The sequence below is a fragment of the Colletotrichum scovillei genome, assembly GCF_011075155.1.
Source record: "Colletotrichum scovillei strain TJNH1 chromosome Unknown Contig00011, whole genome shotgun sequence".
NCBI lineage: Eukaryota > Fungi > Ascomycota > Sordariomycetes > Glomerellales > Glomerellaceae > Colletotrichum > Colletotrichum scovillei.
The window spans coordinates 1519535-1538136 of NW_023336269.1; the positions used below are offsets into that span (position 1 = coordinate 1519535).

Sequence of the window (18602 nt, forward strand, 5' to 3'; positions counted from 1 at the left end):
GGGCAAAGACAGGGTTTCTTCCGTAGTAGTGGACTTTAGTCCCCAGCCCATCATACCAGCTTTTGGCAGTGTTGCCCAATCGCTGGCTCGCCCTGCCGTATTGTCTTGCGTGAAGTCGCACAAATCCATTCCGGGGCTCTGGGGGCCGACGTAGGCTAAGACGCGGAGTGTGGCAGGTCAAGTCTTCAGGCGCCTGAATGGGCAAGACGCCACAGAGCGATCACAGTATTATTCTCCGATCGCCAGTATCGAGTGGCTTGCTCCCTTACAGATGCGGCACTGCTAGTTCGCCCAGCCCTACTAGGAGTAGATCCTACAAAGCGAATAGATAAAAGCCACCCGCTGACGCCGGTACCGTAGTCCAAGAATGGTTGTTAAGTCGGTTCGCCTTGGGAGATTTGAGTTGAGGAGATCTACAAACTAATAAAACAAAACATCAGGCAGTCAAGGAGGTAATCAGTTCTTCAGAAGCAGATTTGGCAACGTGAGATGGAGTCATGGGAGTCAAGTGTCTCGCTCTTCAGTGGAACCCGAGCGCGCCGCCCTTTTCACACCCCGGTCTCTTGCCTGGGGAGCTTATGCCACCCACTCAGCCCCAGAAGTTAAAATCAAAGCCGTTACATCTACCAGGCGACCAGAGCCTTGGAGCTGATGATTCCATCCTGTGAGTGATTGCGCTAAGCGATGGTCTAGACCTGTCCATTTAGTCTTCATTTTCAGGTCTATTTGATCTGAGAGATTGATTTTTTTCTGTAACACAAGCTGCAAGCGGGCGTCAATGAATCGAGCATCAGTCACTTTACTTCAGGCCAGCCGCCAGAACAAGGAGGTCTTCGGGTCTGCCGTGCCGGGGCTCACGTCATGAGAAGTCGTTTTTAGGAATGTGACTCATTCTGAGAATCGCGGTTTTCTTGGAAGATCTTCAATCCTACCTATTCTCGAGACTAGAGAGCTTACAAGCCACTGGTGACAACACCCAGCTTACAGGTGCTCAGCCGTGGCCAGTAGCTACTTTTCCAGCCTCTGAGCGAAGACTGGAGTTTTCCGACAGAGATGATTTGGAGAGTGAAATGTCAGATTTTAAGGAAATCACAACAATACCGTATTTTCAGCAGCTACATGAATACCATCAAGCATTTAGGGAAGGTCTGATAGGGGCCAAGCAGAGATACGTGCACCAAAGCATGGGAAGTCAATCAGCCATCAGACTCAAATGAAGGGAGGTTTCATTGAGTTGGGGTACATCAATGCAATTTGAAGGCGGTTGAGGTCTTCGTGTGTTTACTACAATAATGGGCAGCCGAAGAAGCAATGAGCTTGCAGATTAGATCTGGGGTATCTCATTGAGTGTGGGATAATAGCGTCATGACAAAGACTTTCATTCACTTTTATGGCAAAGACCAAAGAAATAAGACGCCCGTTCAAAGCTCCCCGCTTTATCATCGAATTTCTTAAAGAGGGTAACATGGGGGAAAGTCAGAGACGATAGAGAGATCTTCCAGGATGCTGTCAGGGATATCAGTCAGCTCGTGCTATCTCGTCATTTTGGCATTGATTCAGATTCAGTATTGTTAGCTTGAAGTAATCTACGACGTCTGAGGAACCAAGGGCTGAAATGGATATTGAGCAGACTCCTAGCACCACCACGTTACTGTTAGACTGAAAGAATATCTTGGCTGCTTTTCGTTCCAGGTATGTTGAAACTACGAGCAGGGGTTCAATTACTTGCTTTGTTACTACTACGGACTCACCTTATGATCCTAAAAGGGCTGTTGTTCTACGCAGAGTACTTGGTCACTTGAGAATGTGATGTATTTCAGTGTTCGAACCCATAAGCGGTTATATCTTGCAGCCCCGAGAAGGTGGCAAAGTCTGCCGATATCCACATTCAGAGGTTGGATGATCGATGAGTCAAAGATTTTGGTAACACAAACGCCGTTTAGTGTAGCCGGAATAAAGGATGATATCTTCACGTCGCGAAATGGCATATCGTGGTCCACCCCCACTCTTGCCATCAGACTCCCACTTACGACCGAGATAAGCTCCTCCACTTACACTTCAGATGCGACATATAAGTAGTTTTGTATCATTACAAAGGCCCAATACGAAAGAAACCAGTAAAACATATTGGGTATCGAGGATAGTCTGTTAATCACTCACAATTTACTCGGAATTAGTAGGTGATCAAGTAAGCTGTGTTTACCACTTCAAGCCGCTTCTGACTCCTCAACAAGTGTCTTCCCCCGAAGCCGAAGCCATCACTTCAGTCCTCCACGCGTACGGGGCAGCTCTCAAGAGCCGCAACGTCGAGGATGTCGTCAATCTCTACACGTCCGACGGCGTCATCATGCCGCCGCACTTCACAGCCGCCGTGGGCACGGCCTCACTTCGCGAATCCTACACACGCATCTTCTCATCGGTCCAGCTCGTCATCACGTTTTCAATAGAAGAGATTGTCGTCATGTCTCCGGACTGGGCATTCGCGAGGACAACGGCCGAGGGAACGAAGACGATGTTGGCAACGCAGGCTTCGGAGGAGCACGCGAACCAGGAGCTTTTCATCATGAAGAAGGAAGATGGGGAGTGGAAGATTGCAAGATATGCTTTTTCGACGATGAAGCCTCTTGTTCAAGATGGTGTACGGAGAAGTTGAGTAGGACTATGTACTCTGGCAATTGACGAGCGCAAAGCTTCATAGCCTGAAATTCGGAAACAGATGTTGCTACGAAGAGCAAAATGGCTCTATGGCTGGAATACTGTAGACCTTGCCTTTGGTACTTCAATTTACCACAGCAAAGATTAGAATTGCTTTAGTGGAGCACACCTGTGGTGGTATCTTGCACCGCTAGCCTCAATGTCGTTATTCGACGATCATTTGTGTAGACTTACAGCAGCTGTGATTCACCAGCAGGATTTTGTGAATTTGTCTCTCAAAACCTTCCATGAGGGAGAGAAAATTCCCATGTCGGCAGACGCCAGACTCACTTGGATTGATGAATTGTCTGATGCGATCGCTCATGTGATATATCTTGACAGTCTTGTCTTTCAGGACTCGCTGGACTTGAGGTGCTGGTCTTTAGGAGATCGTCTCTATTCACTTTTCCCTTTGCCCAAGCAGGTTGGTAATGGTAGTTTCATTCTGCACGTTCGACACACGTCATTCGACATCGTAGATTCTGGTTTGAGAGGTACTTTAGTCGTTCAACCAAGTTGCCCTGCTGGTATATGAGGACAGAAAAGGGCATTGGAATGCGGTAAGGGGCGTTTGCCACCGCCCTTCCAATCACCTACTTCTACTTCGGAGGAGCTCAAGAGCCTCGCCCATTCCTTCCTCCCAACTCGCTAGTTGTGCTACTGATTTTGAAGTGGCCGGCTCTTCTTCATTTTGTCCTTTGAGAAGCTCGCGAAGTCAATCACTCAACTGAATGTGCCGAAAGCAAGAGTTAAGACAGGACCGGACCAAATGTCCATGGCTTCCTCCGGTTTCTTGAGGTATATTTTCCGTTGAATAAATAAAGACGAAAGAAGAAGGATGACAACAACGATAATAAGAAAGGCAATGTTTTGACGATGGTGACAGAAATAGCAATAGGAATTTGGAACTTCCAAGCTGCGTTTTTTTCCCACTTCGTTAGGTACCTGCCTGTGTCCCTCTTTACGCGAGTACTAATAAGCTCCTATGAGGACCGTAGTAATTCAATGCCCGCCAGCGCTGCACTCAACGTAATCAACTTAACTTTACGTCCCAAATTGAACTATTTGAGAGAAATGTTTCCATAGTTGTTCGTTTGAGTTCTCCGCTTAATTACTTGATCGGGTTGGATTGCTCAAGGTAGAGCTCTTGCCTACAATCATCATGTGTCTGTAGCATATTGCCAAAGTTTACTTTGACTCCCTCACCATTAACATCGAGTTTGGAGATCGATAAAAGCAACAACAGGCTAGGTCTGACTGAAGTCCAGGTAGGTTTCGGCTCTAATCTCACCTTCCGATATTAGCTTCACCCGAGCTGCGAGCCATCGGCTCCGAATGATCTGGTTTGCCTCCAGGCTCCAGCTCCGCAGTTGGCGTTGACACATGCAAGCCCTCGACGACGAAGAAATTGCCTCTTTGACTCACATGCATGCTGAAGAATTATTAATCCAACGGCGCCGACATCGCTCACATTCGCAGGGGTCCATTGCACCAAATTTCGTCGTTAATCTGGAAACCCATCGTGAATTCCAATTGCGAGTCTTGGCGACTATCACTATCAGCCTGGGGAGTTAGTCACATGCTGTGGAGCTGGAGAATTCGAGAACCGCTCTTTTATTTCAAATCAAGTCGATGAGATCAACCATTGACGAAAACCGGGGCCGACACGTGTGAGATGGGGCCCGCTCACCAGCGGTGGGAATGGAGACACTGGAGACAGAAACGGGTCTGGCAGACGGGCCGGGGGTGGGAACTTCAAACTTGGGAAGAGAGTGGATGGGCGACGAGAAACTGGGTCGGTGATGTTTCGCTCGAAGCCCGGAATTGCCAAGAGTGTGGGGGAAAGGTTGAAGCTCGGGCGCAGTATTGGCTGACGATGGCATCAATGGCAATGAGAGTTTGAGGTCGCAGGTCACCCTAGTTCAATGTAGCGAATGCTAGAATGGACGTTTTCCTTCAGATCGGCGAACGTAGAGCTGACCCTGGACCATGGAAAGCATCGTAACAAAAGATATCTTCATGTTCATATCGGGGAACGGCGACCAATGGATGGAGGATAGTTGGTGTGTTACTGGGATATCGTTACCCTGGACACAACGTCTTGGCCTTGTGCTCTGTGTGCTTGTACACCGTCAAGTGATTATCAAAAAAGGTCCGAAAACCGGCGATTTTAGCCATGATCGTCACTCCGACAACCCGACGCGGTTTCCTTTGAGGTGCTGTCCGGCGGCTTGGTCTACTTCCTCTTCCACTTAGCGTTGATATTCACAGTGCGTGTGAGTGAGTGCCCCAGCCGATGGCCTCGACTTTTCCGCGACTTTTCGTGGTGGGAGGCAGCAGTCGCAAAGTGGGGTCCAGTTGGTGTGACGTCGTGGACTTTATAAGAAGCTCCTCCCCTGGCCGTTTTGCCTGCAGTTGGGTAAATATAGCTGTGGTAGTCACGTACCGAGGTCCATACTCCGTATGGGGTACCTTATGTAAGGTAAGGTAAAGTGAGGTGATTTAATAAGGTAGGCGCGTACATGCACGTACCGCGTAGCATCAGTGGAGGGGAACGGGAAGGAAGGAGCTTCGGAAGAGTACCTAGCAAAAACAGCTGAGGAAAAGGCGATTAGCGGGGTTGTCTCGGCCAACCAGGAGACGTTCAATTCAATTCTCCTCACGGAAGGCGTCAAGGACAACTGCAGTCTACGGGAAAGAACAGACAACAGACGCAATGGGAGTTCCTTCCTGAACCGCGCAGCCCCGCTTGGTCGCATAAATGGGGGATAAATGGAGCAAAACGGGGTAAAGCAATGGAGCACAGCCGGGTCGGAGCGAACGGAACACAACAGCGAACATTCAATTCCGCTGGGTTCCGATGTCACTGTCTAACGCACCTTACCTCAATGTTCCATGTAGTTGTGGTAAGGTGCCTGGTATTGCACCTTATGGAGGAGTGCCCCGTACCACACACTTCACATGGCGGCATGGCTACCTATCCGCTGCTTATCACCTCTGTTTCAATTGGACGCAAGGGTCCTCACCTCACACTCCCGCGCCCCATACTGCGTACACCTTGACCTGCAGCTACTCCGTACAGACAGTCCAAACTCTGCCACATCCCATCTCTGCTCTCTTACATGCTCTTTTGCAGTACTGAACACCTACTGCCTCTGCCCCGGCTCGGAGAGCAAGCGGCAGCTGTCGAATGGGTCGATGGATCCTCCCCGCACGGCATTTTGAATCGGCCCAAGCTACTGTTCCATGCTGGTCACGCAAGCTCACGGTATTGTTGCATCTTTTACAGACTGTGAAGCTAACGCACCAATGTGGCAATCTCTCCGACCTTTGCTAGGGGCCGCCGACAAACATTTGAATGTCCGCGTCATAGCTACATGAGCCTGCTCTACCCGTTCCCTAACACCGCGATAACTTCCCTCGGCCCCTCACAGCGTCCAAGTGGCCCGCGCCCCCTCGAGCACATCTCGAATCTCCGAGCCGGTATCGCGCTGCAAAGCCTAGATTTCTACGTGACCAAACTGGCGGGGGCAATGAGACAACGAGACAACGACTAGCCGTTCGTCGGGGCGTTCTCGAACAATCAAAGACCAAAAGACCCTTGAGAAAACATGGCCGTCGCCTCCCATCATTTGTCATTCCGCCCCGAGCTACCCTGAACGCCTTCCGCCCAAATCTCGAGAACCCCCACCCACACCAACATGACTACGGCATAGTTCCTGCTGTCACACGTTAGTGCAGCATTAATAGGAAAGAGATGAAAGTGCACAGTGGTTCTTACTATGTACTCGGCCCTTGACCACCCACCCCTCAACCGCCAACAAGATTCGGCCCATTGGTCATGCAATGAGTGAGGGGGAGGGGGGGCCATGGCATAAAACGCGGGGTCGCCTCCTTCCACTTGCCGAGGATTCCTTGGAGCGAACTCTTTTCTTTTTTGCCTTCTCTCCTTCTACACAATCCGACGATTGACGGGTCAAAAGAAACATCATTCTCTCTTCTACCAGGCAATACATCGAAAAACATACCAAAGAAACAATACGCATAATCAGACACCATGGCCGAGGAAAAGTGTCCCTTCATTCGGACCATGAACACAGGAGGTGGCGGCACCAAGAACCGCGACTGGTGGCCCGATTCCCTCAAGCTCAACATCCTTCGCCAGCACACTCCCGTCACCAACCCGTTAGGTGGTGACTTTGACTACGTGTCTGCCTTCAAGACCCTTGACTACGATGGCGTCAAGAAGGACCTGACGGCTCTGATGACCGATTCTCAGGATTGGTGGCCCGCCGACTTTGGCCACTATGGAGGTCTCTTCATCCGTATGGCATGGCATAGCGCTGGCACCTACCGTGTCCACGACGGTCGTGGCGGTGGTGGTGAGGTAAGTTGCTCCGGGAAATCCAATGGATCTCTCTGGGCACACGAGATGCTAATGATCGCTCCTCACAGGGTCAGCAACGTTTCGCCCCTCTTAACAGTTGGCCCGACAATGTCAGTCTTGACAAGGCCCGCCGCCTGTTGTGGCCCATCAAGCAAAAGTACGGTAACAAGATCTCTTGGGCTGATCTCATGATTTTGGCCGGAAATGTTGCCCTCGAGTCAATGGGCTTCCAGACTGCTGGATTCTCTGGCGGACGTCCCGACACTTGGGAGGCTGATGAGTCCGTCTACTGGGGTGGCGAAACCACATGGCTCGGCAACGACGTCCGTTACTCCCACGGTCACGAAGGCAAGTCCGAACAGGGCGTCCTCGATGGCTCTCAGGATACCAAGGCCAAGTCAGACATTCACACCCGCGATCTGGAGTCACCACTTGGTGCCGCCCACATGGGTCTCATTTACGTGAACCCTGAGGGTCCCGATGGCAACCCCGACCCGGTTGCCGCTGCCAGAGACATTCGCGTCACCTTTGGACGCATGGCCATGAATGACGAGGAGACGGTTGCTCTCATCGCTGGTGGCCATACTTTCGGTAAGACTCACGGTGCTGCTCCCGACAGCAACGTTGGTGCCGAGCCCGAGGCCTCTGGTCTCGAGGCCCAGGGTTTTGGCTGGGCAAACAAGCACGGCACTGGCAAGGGTGCCGATACCATCACCAGTGGTCTGGAGGTTACCTGGACTGCAACTCCCACCAAGTGGAGCAACAAGTACTTTGAGTACCTGTTCAAGTTCGACTGGGAGCTCACCAAGAGTCCCGCTGGTGCCAACCAGTGGGTGGCCAAGAATGCCGAGCCCATTATTCCCCACGCCTTCGACTCCAGCAAGAAGCAGCTTCCCACTATGTTGACAACCGACTTGTCGCTCCGCTTTGACCCTGAGTACGAGAAGATTTCGAGACGCTTCCTCGAGAACCCGGACCAATTTGCCGATGCATTCGCCAAGGCCTGGTTCAAGCTCACTCACCGTGACATGGGCCCGCGCTCCCGCTACGTCGGACCCGAGGTTCCCTCTGAGGACTTCATCTGGCAGGATCCCATTCCCGCTCCTAGCTCGCCCCTCGTCAGCGAGCAGGACGTCGCCGCTCTCAAGAAGGAGGTTCTCGCCACTGGCATCGATGCCTCCAAGCTCATCTCTACTGCCTGGGCTTCAGCATCTACCTTCCGTGGCAGTGACAAGCGTGGCGGTGCCAACGGCGCCCGTATTCGCTTGGCACCTCAGAAGGACTGGGAGGTCAACAACCCCAAGCAGCTCGCCGAGGTTCTCAAGGCCCTTGAGGGTGTGCAGCAGAAGTTCAACGGTTCAGGCAAGAAGATCTCGCTGGCTGACCTCATCGTCCTCGCCGGTGCTGCTGGTGTCGAGAAGGCAGCCAAGAATGCGGGCGTTGATATCAACGTGCCCTTCACCCCTGGTCGTGGCGATGCCACCCAGGAGCAGACCGACGTTGAGTCTGTCGACTACCTTCAGCCCTACGCTGACGGCTTCCGCAACTACGGCAAGTCAGGCAACCGTGCGAAGACCGAGCACTACCTTGTTGACAAAGCTCACCTTCTTACGCTCACCGCTCCCGAGCTCACCGTTCTCATTGGTGGCTTGCGCGTGCTGAACACCAACTTCGATGGCTCATCAACTGGTGTCTTCACCAACCGCCCCGGTGCCCTGACCAACGACTTCTTCGTCAACTTGCTCGACATGGGCAACGAGTGGAAGGCCACCAACAACCAGGATGTCTACGAGGGCTTCGACCGCAAGTCAGGCTCTAAGAAGTACACCGCCAGCCGTGTCGACCTTGTCTTTGGCTCCCACGCCGAGCTCCGCGCTGTTGCGGAGATCTACGCCCAGGCTGATGCCGGACAGAAGTTCGTCAAGGACTTCGTGACCGTTTGGGACAAGGTCATGAACCTGGACCGCTTTGATCTGAAGAAGCAGTCCGGTAGCGTGCCGAGCCGCCTTTAGATGACTAGAATGAAATCACTGAAAAAGCAATGTCGATTACGAGGAAATGAGACCATCTCTAGCCTTCGTGCTTTGAGATAGCCTAGTGTAGTCTAGTACCTGCAGATAGGAACATGTATTTACGTTTGACGATCACCACACCCATCTCCATGATCCTGATGATAGTGACAACTAAACTGAGCTTCGTACTTCATCCCAGATTGTACACATTATTGCTGAGAACAATCGGTCACTACTGAGTAGACAAATCAGCACAGTGTGCTCTCGTCGGGCCACACGAGGAGGTCCAAGTGCGGTGCGAATTTCATGCTTCTTATTCTGCCGGATATTAAACTTGGAAGTTGAGAAGGCCGTTCTTCGCACCTTTACCACCTTGATGGCTCTTTTAAAATCTCAAATTGCGCCTAATATACCGAAATTTCATGTGACGCCCCAGCTGACCGTCCTGTCTCGATCGTTTTCCCACTTATCCAGGTAATGGTACGTGAAGCTATGAATATGGAAAGTGCGTGTGAAACTGTGAACTCTTCTGGATCATCGCACAGCCCATCTATTCCTTTGGATATTCCCTTCCCTTTTGGAATAACAAGATACTCTACAAGAAGAACTCGATGGTCAAAAGCCGCGTTCATGGAGTCCGCTGCCCACTCTACCGCAAAAGGGTGCATCAAGATGTTCGTCAGTGTATTGCGCATGACGCATTTATCCAGCTTTGTCCACATCTGACGGTGCCATTCTCTTGGATCTGGGATAAGACAAATTCGAAGCATGCCGATTCGGATGCAGATGGAGCTCGGGAAATTCGGTCTAGGTACGGTGCTTTTATCGCGTCCAAAAGTTGCCGCGAGTGCGAAGGCATAGACTTCCGAGATACCACCACCATGCGCCACAACGAGGCTGCTTCTTGGTGGGTGCCTCAGCCTCCGACAATATCACTCTATGAATTACCATCAGTCGGTACATTTGATGGGCTACACAGCGTCGTGATCACGTGGGAATTGCCGTTATTCAGGATAGTGAAAAGCGAAACCATCACCACGGACTTCATTGTGCAGAAGTTGGAGGAATTTCAAGACGAATACGGCGATGTCTTTTGTCCTCACTTGGACCGAAACGGTATCACCTCTCAACTACTTAGGGCTCTCGATCCCGGGCACTGTGGCTGCCCGGGTAGGGGTAGCCGAATCGGGCGTCTCATTGCCTGCGACGAGGCCCGATGGGGGACTCGAGACTGTAGAAGGGCGGTAGTTCGAGAGAGTGGTGCGGAGCTCTTGCCATATAGCGAAAATAGAGTACGCTCTAGGGTATGCCCGAGTTGGTACAGATGGGAAAGAGTCGGTCGTCGGATATTTTTATCCCGCTCTTCTGAAGATTGCATCAGGAAGACTGATCAGGAATTTTGGTCTAGTCCGTTAGCTACGTTGCTGGATCCTGAGTCTTGCAGTCCTGAATCGGATCATGAAACGAAGCATCTCTTTTGGTGCGAAGACGCAAACTGTAGAGACGGTAAAGACTGGATTGCGTACTCTAAAGCATTCTAAGAATATACTACGTGTACCTCGTTCTTTGATCCTCTATGAAGCGCTATGGGCTACTGGTGTGACTTAGACTGACCCGGCGGCACGGTACGTCGCTACTGTCCATAACCTATGACTTTGTCAGTCAGAGATATCACATAAATTACGTGTATGTACTCGAGACTTGAATATCACATAAATCTGGACAGGTCAGGCGTCAGCAAGAATCTCTGTGCAAGAAGGCACAAGGCATAACTGTCAATATCATGTCAAGATCAAGTAAGGTAGAACGAACTTCTTGGATGTCACAGGGACTGGAGAGCAGACACCCAAGCTCTCAGGAACGGGCAATGCCATCGAGTTGAAGGGACCCTCGATGGAGTAGGTTCAACAAGATGGGCCATCGTTTTGGCCACCCATGATTGCTCCTACCGGCGATGGCGAGAAGGGTGGTGAGAGAGAGAGTAAGCGGGTCTCATGGTGATCCGTCGTTGGCGTCGATGTATTCGTCTATGCAGTCTACTCCAGAAGTGATTGATAGATAGAGGAGAAACTAGGGCCGTGAGATGGAATAACAATACGGTCTTAAAGTCTAAGTTTCTCTAGCTCTTCTCCAGATGCTTTCAAACGATCGATTGTCTAGACATATTAATTAGTAAAAGGAGCCGGGAAGAACCCAATTCTTTGAGGATTATTAGTTGGGTGGTAGGGTGGTTAATACTCAATAATCATCACTTCCATAGCCTCCGCAAAGCCAGATACGCAAAGATCTAAGGTGAAGGAAAGGTTCATGACTTGGGTCTCTGTATAGTTATATATGAATTGATCTCTTCGTAAGCGGTCAGAATATTCAAACTAATCAGCTGCTGTGTTGATGTCGCTTTACTAAGCTCAGAGCAACATCAGAGCTTAGATAAGTCACCAAGGCGAGGAACGGAAAGGAAACAAGTGGATGGGATTTAGGTATAACTTGGTAATTGAGATTGGTTCGGCCAATAGCCCACGTTCTTTTATCCCTTTCCCATTCCATAAAGCGTTCGCTATCTAGTGGTAGGCGCCTTCCGTTCTTGCTCACCCAGTTCCACGAAATCCTCCTCCCTCTTGATTGAGGCTACGTTTGTAACCCGGAACTAGCAATTCATGCTGGCCTCTGTTCACCCTCCGAAAGCATCTGAGACCTATCAGACCAATTGTTCCAATGATCGGCCCTTACTGGTCGGCGAATAACTGATTGCCGTTGACCAACTTCTCGGCGACGAACTCTTCGAAACCGACCGACGGGTCAATGCCCATGTCCATGAGAAGCTCAAGCACCCAATGAACCGTTATGGATGATGCCTCCTCGATGGGAATGCTTTCCAGGACTCTGGCGATCTCCAGGCGTGCTGCGATTCGCTCCGGCTCGCTCAACGGGCCTGGCTTGGAGTTGCCCTTTCCCTTTGGGGTGCTCGCCAAGGGCTCTGCCTGGTTTGGCTGCTGCGGATCATTCTTATCGGCGGCTCCTGCCATGATGGATGAGTTGTAAAGGTCCGGTTGCGTGTTGTGTTTATCGTCGCGGTTTGTAACAAGCTCTTCGATGGCTTTGCTGTCGCGGTCTTTGACCTGATCATTAGTCGCGTTAAACATGAGTTAGGTTGGATTGGCAGGACTATACCGTTTAGATGAGGGCTCGTCGTCGAATGTCAATCGTTCTGGGGCGATGATGAGAATAAGGAGACCTTTCTCGATGTTGCTTGGATGTTATGTGTTAAGGGAAAAGATTAGAGGGCTTCTCTCTAAAGGAAAGAGAACCTCAACATATAGTTTCCCAGCTAGAGGCAATAAGTAGAATACGCAGAAATGCGGTAGGTGGAATATATACCGACAGACAGAGGACAAGACGGATGATAGAATACAAGACGGTAGGAAGAATACAAGACGGCAGGAAGAATACAAGACGGCAGGAAGAATGCAAGATAGCAGGTGGAATACGTAGATGAGGCGGTAAGTGGAATACGTGAGTAAATGTCAGCCTCTATTGATAAGTCTTGCTTTAGCTATTTATTAGTACTAAGTAAACGTCTTGGTCCTCCTTAGTCTTTGTAATTGCGATAATAGTAATAAAACATGCGGTTCTTAATATGGGTACACAGTTCTTAGTGCGAATATATCTAACTGGTTCGAATACATATACTATATCGGTATTTTGCCTAAATACTATTTTGGTACGCTATAATCAAACCCCAGCCTAATAATACATATTCACTAATAATTGACGCAGTTCCTGGTCTCAAAAAGCGAGCATACCCCTTGCAGAGCCAACGATTTCGTCGTCAGGTTCGTCTAGCATTGATCGAGTCAGCTAGAACATGTATCGTTCGTCCCATTAGTTCATCCTAGCTTACTTCCAATGCCAGTCGGAAGCATAGAACTGCCCTCAATGCGCTTTTCCCACATACATTCATATTGCTAGTACTCAGGTATTAGAAGACCAGTGCGCCAATGTTCCTTAAAGATGTGCCTACTCAAGATAAGGTAGATGAGATTCATTGAAATAGCATAGATACTCGAGCAAAAGTGGAAGCCTTCTTGAGGTAGTCGATGACATAAGTCACGTAGACTGCACGGTTTCGTTAACATATGGACACATGATATTAGCCAATCAGCCTAATTCCGATTTCTTAGTTACTCGTTCAACTTACCGGCTTGACTCATAGACGATGCTGCTGTGCCGTCGAAACAAAAGTGCATGTAAGCTTCGGGCGTAATTCGTCCGCGACGAAGCCAAGACTCAATAAGGAACGACTGCACCTTAATCTCACTCACCCTGCGGAAGATTCCGGCGACAGTTAGCGGTAGACGGAATGGGGTCGATTAGTTTCGGGCACGACACAGCCTGTCCGGAGAAAGTCTCCATGCCGTGCAGCTGCATACGTGGGATGGACTTTGGTTCAACCCCTTATGAAGATCATCATACAGTCAGCAAACAAAAAAGACCTTACTGGTCATGTGCACTATCCCAAACGCCGATGTCAGCATTCCATCTGCGGTCCAGATGACCTGGGAGTCAATGCATAGGTAGGATTCAGCGTATATCTAGACGGCTGTAAGTATATTTGAGCACCATGTACTTGTAAAATTTCCACCGGGAAAACAGGCATGTTGTTCTTAATCTTTTCTACATTCGCTTTAATGGCTTCAGCAGTCGTCATCCCAGGCCCTCCCGGCCCATATTCCGTCGCCTTGCGGGTGAAAGCGTTCGAAGACGCAGCACGATGGGATCCTCACGCCCCTCAAGACCAACCTGAGAAGCGTAGAATTATGGTCTCTGTCCACGTTCCCCTGAAGAAGGAAGCGAGATGTTCCATCGAAACCGTTCCCTATGTGCCGCCTACCACAGCAGTCGCCCTCGGCCAAGGGGCCGCGACCCTGTTTGGGCTGCCGGACACCATCTTTTCCGGGATGGAGCTCGAGTTCTGCAACATCGACACTTCTTGCGCCGGGCCTGAGAAAAATGAGAAGTACCCTCTCGTTCTCTTCTCACACGGACGAGCTAGCTCAAGACTTGCGCATGGTGTGCTGGCGCGGTCTCTTGCTAGTTATGGGCACATCGTCGTCACTCTGGACCATACGTACGATGCCGCAATCGTTGAATTCCCTGATGGAATTATCAGGTTTGCGGAGAACGCGACGAATAGCGACACGGCTTACGTTGAGAGCCTTCTCGAGGTGAGTCTACTCTTGCAGAACCTATCCATGTTGAATCGAAGATACTAAACATCGCTATCCCACAGAGTCGTCAAAAAGATGTTTCTTTCATAATCGACCAGCTTCTGGACCCTTCGGTAGCTACACCGCTCCTCGCTGGGACTCAGGCTTCCATCAACCCAGAGAAGATCTTCATCGCCGGTCATTCCTTTGGAGGCGCCACGGTAGCTTCATCCCTCTATGTCGATGACCGCATCCTCGGCGGCCTCAACTTCGACGGTCAGATGCTCGGACCAGTCTTGGCCGAGGGAATCGACAAGCCCCTAGTGCTGGTTGGCACGCCGACGACGTTTGACTACATTTCCGGCTGGAATGAGATCTGGGCTAATCTGCGCGGCCCGTCCTTGATATTGGTCGTCAACGGAACAACCCACATGTCTTTCTTCGACGCTCCGCAACTTCCGGCCGTCAAGACTTTGCCCGCAGAGTATTCTGATCTCATCAAGCAGGTATTGGGCACCATAGATGGCGATGTGTTGGCCAAAATTGAGATCGAGCTCTTACGGAGGACATTGGACTTTGTCTTGGAGGGTAAGAAAGATGTGCTGTGCAACATTGAGAGCGTCGGCCCTGGTGTTGGCCAGCTGCGAGTCAAGAATTTGAAGTGCTCTTAAAAGAGTGCAAGTAGTGTTGGGAGAGGGACTCGCCACTCTGTGCTTTTAGAAACTCTGCTCAACAGAACAACATGTTCTCCCCTCAAATTGAGTTTATTCATCTCGCCAACTCAAGTATGCAGCACGTTGGACTTCGTTGTCAAGGTAGGTATTTCAGGTTGCGATCGTAAGTGGCTACGTCCGAAGGTACTACTCTCTGACCGAGTTGAATCCAATATAATCAATGGGAATTTTTTGGTCTACAGGAATGACTGACATAGAAGAGAAACCCCGCGCCCCTATTGCGTCAAGAGAAGCTCTTTGACCACCTGACTACTCATGCCGATCAAAATATAGGCAAGCCCTTACCATCATAAACAGCCGTATTGAGATTTTCCTATGTAGGCTTCCAAAGATATTTTCATTAGAGAAAGTACCAAAAGAAGCATCCGGTAAGAGTAGTAGGGCTGGGTGCGATAGCCGTAAGAATAAAAGTTGAGGATGTAATGGCGTTTTGGGTATTTGAAATGCATCTCGAGTATTGATAAAGAAAGATCTTTAAGACATTACCTCAAAGCTGTGCTGACCTAACATTCTTAAGTCCGACCTTGCTGGTACATCTAGATCCTGAGGAGCCTCTACGATAGAGGCCCTTCGACTGCAAGTATCCCAAAACATATCACCTTGAGTTCATTTCTGTAACTTCCTTGGGAAAGCCTTGATCAAACCACAACATGTGTGGCATCCTTCTCTAGCTCAATGAAGCACAAATCTTTCGGAAGATCTAGGCGAGGGAACCGATCAGCAGGGAACGGCGAAGTTTCTCCTGTCCTTCGGTATCCACAACGCTCATACCACGCGAGCAACTTCTCGCGAGATGAAAGGGCATTCAACCCAAAATTCTTGATGTCGTAATGCTGCCAAGCGTATGCCTCGGCAGAAGCAAGAGTTTGGCGCCCGACACCGCTGCGCTGCAGCTGGGGATTCACGGAAAGCATGGCAATACGGGCCATTTGAGCTTCACGCTTGAAAACGACTTGAACCGAGGTCGCAAGGACGCCGTGGTGGTCAATGCCCATGAGGACTACTGCATCCGGGTTGTTGATGGTGGCGAGGGCCTCATCGGCTGAGTAGTGGAACGATCTGCCGAGTTCCATGTCGGCCGTCCAATCTGCTCGGCTGTCTTCGGCGCGGAAGGCGGCCTCTACGAGTTGTGCGACTTGGGGAGCGTCGTCTTTGGTTGCACGGCGGAAAGTTACGTGGATGAGGTCGTTCATCTCAGCCATGTCTGATTGCGTGCGGGGTTGTGAACGGAAAATTAGAAGTGGTTCGATGTCGAAATGTTGGTGAAGGAGACGAGTGAGTATTGCCAGATGGAACAATTGGAGTTTTTATCGAAAAGCAGGCGAAAGGACCTCCTACCAAAAAACCCGCATTTGTGATGTGGTTTGAAGGGCGTTTGTCGTGACGAGTCGAAGATATTGGGCAGGCAATTCGTGTAACGGGAAGGGCGTCCATCTGTCAGCCCAATAGCAAGGGCGCAGTGCTTCTGCCTGAAGTTGCAAGAAACCCCCGCAAATAAACGCCAAACACAGGCAACGGCATAATGAGGGCTATCGGCCTGCTGTTTATTGTTTACGAAACCCAACCCATTTCAACCAAGAATACCGTCATGTTCAGTTCGAGAAAATACGTTGCTCGCCTGCTTGTAATTTGCAGGACTTGAAGTGGATGCAAGCCCTGAAATGCGATATGTTGGTGTGACTTTATCAATCGGTCGATGTGATGCTGTTGCAGCCATTGGTCTCGCTTGTGGGTGAGCATACAGATCAGGATCTGGCTGACGGCCGTTCATAGGTGGCATTGTTGAGTTCACTGCTTCAAGAAAGCCTAGACGCGTCAAACTTGTATTCAAAGTTTCATCGCCAAAGGAGAAAATTGTCATTAAGCAATCGGAACTCTCAGCTTTCAATAGCAACATTAACATGTACGCCTTCTATATATTTACATTATGTCTCGGCCCAACTGCTTGAGGTATTATGTACTGGAGGTATGTTGAATCTAATTTGCGTATGCCTGGATCATGTATTCATGTACTCGCGTAAACGTTTCCTCTTCCTGAAAATGACTCGCTTGAAAAGACAATGCACCAATCGTCGCGGTGATTAAACAGGGCCAGCAACCACCAACGAGGCAAGGACAGTGACGCCTAGCGATGCCACATTCCATGTAAGAGCCCCAGCCGCGTTCTGGGATGTCGGAGTAGGAGAGGACGCAGATGCAGCATCAGCAGATGTCGGGGCTGCCGTGGTTGATCCTCCTACAACCGACGATGCTGCAGTAGGCGTTGCGCTCGCCGATGAGCTCGAGCTCGCTGGTGCTGACGAGGTCGACGTCGCACTGGTCTTCGAGGACGATGAGGACGTCGTAGTGTCTGCCTTGCCAACCATCTCCTGCACCCATTTACCCGCGTCGCTGGAGTACACATCAAAGTAATTGAGGTGGTTGGCCGCGGTGTCTCCGCCGGCGCAGATCGGATCGGATTCAACACAGTACGAGCGCATCACGCTGGAAAAGGCCCGCATGCCGGCGAGCTGGTTCTCCGGTCGTGGAAAGAGCCCGTTGTCCGGAGCTCCCGAGAGATAGTTGTACGGCTGACTGGCCGTATGTCTTGTATCGCCAAAGATGAGCACAGCAGCCACTGTGAAATATCCAGTATTAGCAATCTCCCGCCTTCACAAGTTGTGACACATGTAAACTTACGTTTGTTGCCGGGCGCCTTTGTGGCATCCAACCCAGCATTCGCTTTCTGCTGACAACCCTGGAAGAACGTACCACCTCCACCACCCAAAACGTCACCAACAACATGGCCGCCCTGGGAATACCCGCTCACAACGAGCTTCGCGTCCGGACAGCGCTTGTTGTACGCCGTGATCTGCGCGGTGCCATTGGCGGCGCCTTCTTCGATGGACTGGCAGTAAGGCGCCTCGAGTGGGTTGTAGAACTGAATGTCCTCGTAGTCGCAGCTGTCGAGCCCGTCGCAGATGGCGGTGACGAGCTTGCCCTGGCGTCCGGGGTAGGGCTCGTTGTTCCCGCGCGCGAGGAAGATGTGCACGCTCTGGCAGTTTGCGTCGCCTGTGGCCTGGCGCGGGGTGACGACCGCGGTACCCGAGGTCAATGGCAGCGCAGCGGAGAGGAGGGCGAGAGCCGCTGAGAGGGACGAGACCATCGTGAGCTTGATCGAGAGGCTTGCAGCGGCCCGTTTCGTTGTTGGTGACAGAATAGCGAAGAGGAGCAAATGTCGGTCAACGAATTGAACGCACGCGACATCGGCTACCAAGCTGGTTTTAACAAGTCCCTCTCTTGCAATGGACTCCCACCCCTTGCGGTTAAGGCTGGAGATAGATGAGATGCCCCAGAGCCGGCGAGCCGGTGGGTGGCATTCCGGAGGCCGTCCGTTACGGGCAAATACGAGTCAACGATAAGCCCTGATCCACCGAGGTCCAGGGATCCCAACTGTCGCAGCCCCGGTCTATCTGCCATAGCAACGTCATGTTCTCCTCTGTGTTGGAACTTAGCGCTGTCAAACAAGGCCTTGCAGGTTCTAACGGACGAGACGAGCAGCTGAGAAGCCCTCCTGATCGCCCGGCAA

General features: G+C 50.8%; 6 protein-coding genes across 6 annotated transcripts; 3 read left to right on the forward strand and 3 right to left on the reverse strand.

Annotated features, from left to right (window-relative positions):
* Positions 1-5816: 5816 nt before the first annotated feature.
* HER10_EVM0010845 (catalase-peroxidase) lies at positions 5817-9228 on the forward strand. Its single transcript, XM_035480292.1, has 2 exons — positions 5817-7081; positions 7150-9228. The coding sequence occupies exons 1-2, from the start codon at positions 6752-6754 to the stop codon at positions 9091-9093; spliced, it is 2274 nt and encodes a 757-aa protein (XP_035327253.1). The 5' UTR covers positions 5817-6751; the 3' UTR covers positions 9094-9228.
* Positions 9229-9974: 746 nt separating this feature from the next.
* On the forward strand, positions 9975-10634 carry HER10_EVM0012239 (uncharacterized protein; the record flags this gene model as incomplete). The annotated part of the gene is made up of 1 exon (XM_035481637.1): positions 9975-10634. The coding sequence occupies one exon, from the start codon at positions 9975-9977 to the stop codon at positions 10632-10634; it is 660 nt and encodes a 219-aa protein (XP_035327379.1).
* A 1185-nt stretch (positions 10635-11819) lies between these two features.
* On the reverse strand, positions 11820-12236 carry HER10_EVM0005525 (uncharacterized protein; the record flags this gene model as incomplete). Its single annotated transcript, XM_035475138.1, has 1 exon — positions 11820-12236. One exon carries the CDS (start codon positions 12234-12236, stop codon positions 11820-11822), a length of 417 nt encoding a protein of 138 aa, XP_035326861.1.
* Positions 12237-13748: 1512 nt separating this feature from the next.
* HER10_EVM0000790 (tat pathway signal sequence) lies at positions 13749-14971 on the forward strand (the record flags this gene model as incomplete). Its single annotated transcript, XM_035470558.1, has 2 exons — positions 13749-14318; positions 14384-14971. 2 exons carry the CDS (start codon positions 13749-13751, stop codon positions 14969-14971), a joined length of 1158 nt encoding a protein of 385 aa, XP_035326487.1.
* A 701-nt stretch (positions 14972-15672) lies between these two features.
* On the reverse strand, positions 15673-16389 carry HER10_EVM0004628 (acetyltransferase; the record flags this gene model as incomplete). The annotated part of the gene is made up of 1 exon (XM_035474264.1): positions 15673-16389. The coding sequence occupies exon 1, from the start codon at positions 16234-16236 to the stop codon at positions 15673-15675; it is 564 nt and encodes a 187-aa protein (XP_035326796.1). The 5' UTR covers positions 16237-16389.
* A 551-nt stretch (positions 16390-16940) lies between these two features.
* Positions 16941-18557, reverse strand: HER10_EVM0003458 (cutinase). The gene is made up of 2 exons (XM_035473133.1): positions 17714-18557; positions 16941-17651 (listed from the first exon to the last, which is right to left on the reverse strand). The coding sequence occupies exons 1-2, from the start codon at positions 18177-18179 to the stop codon at positions 17116-17118; spliced, it is 1002 nt and encodes a 333-aa protein (XP_035326703.1). The 5' UTR covers positions 18180-18557; the 3' UTR covers positions 16941-17115.
* Between the last annotated feature and the right edge of the window lie 45 nt (positions 18558-18602).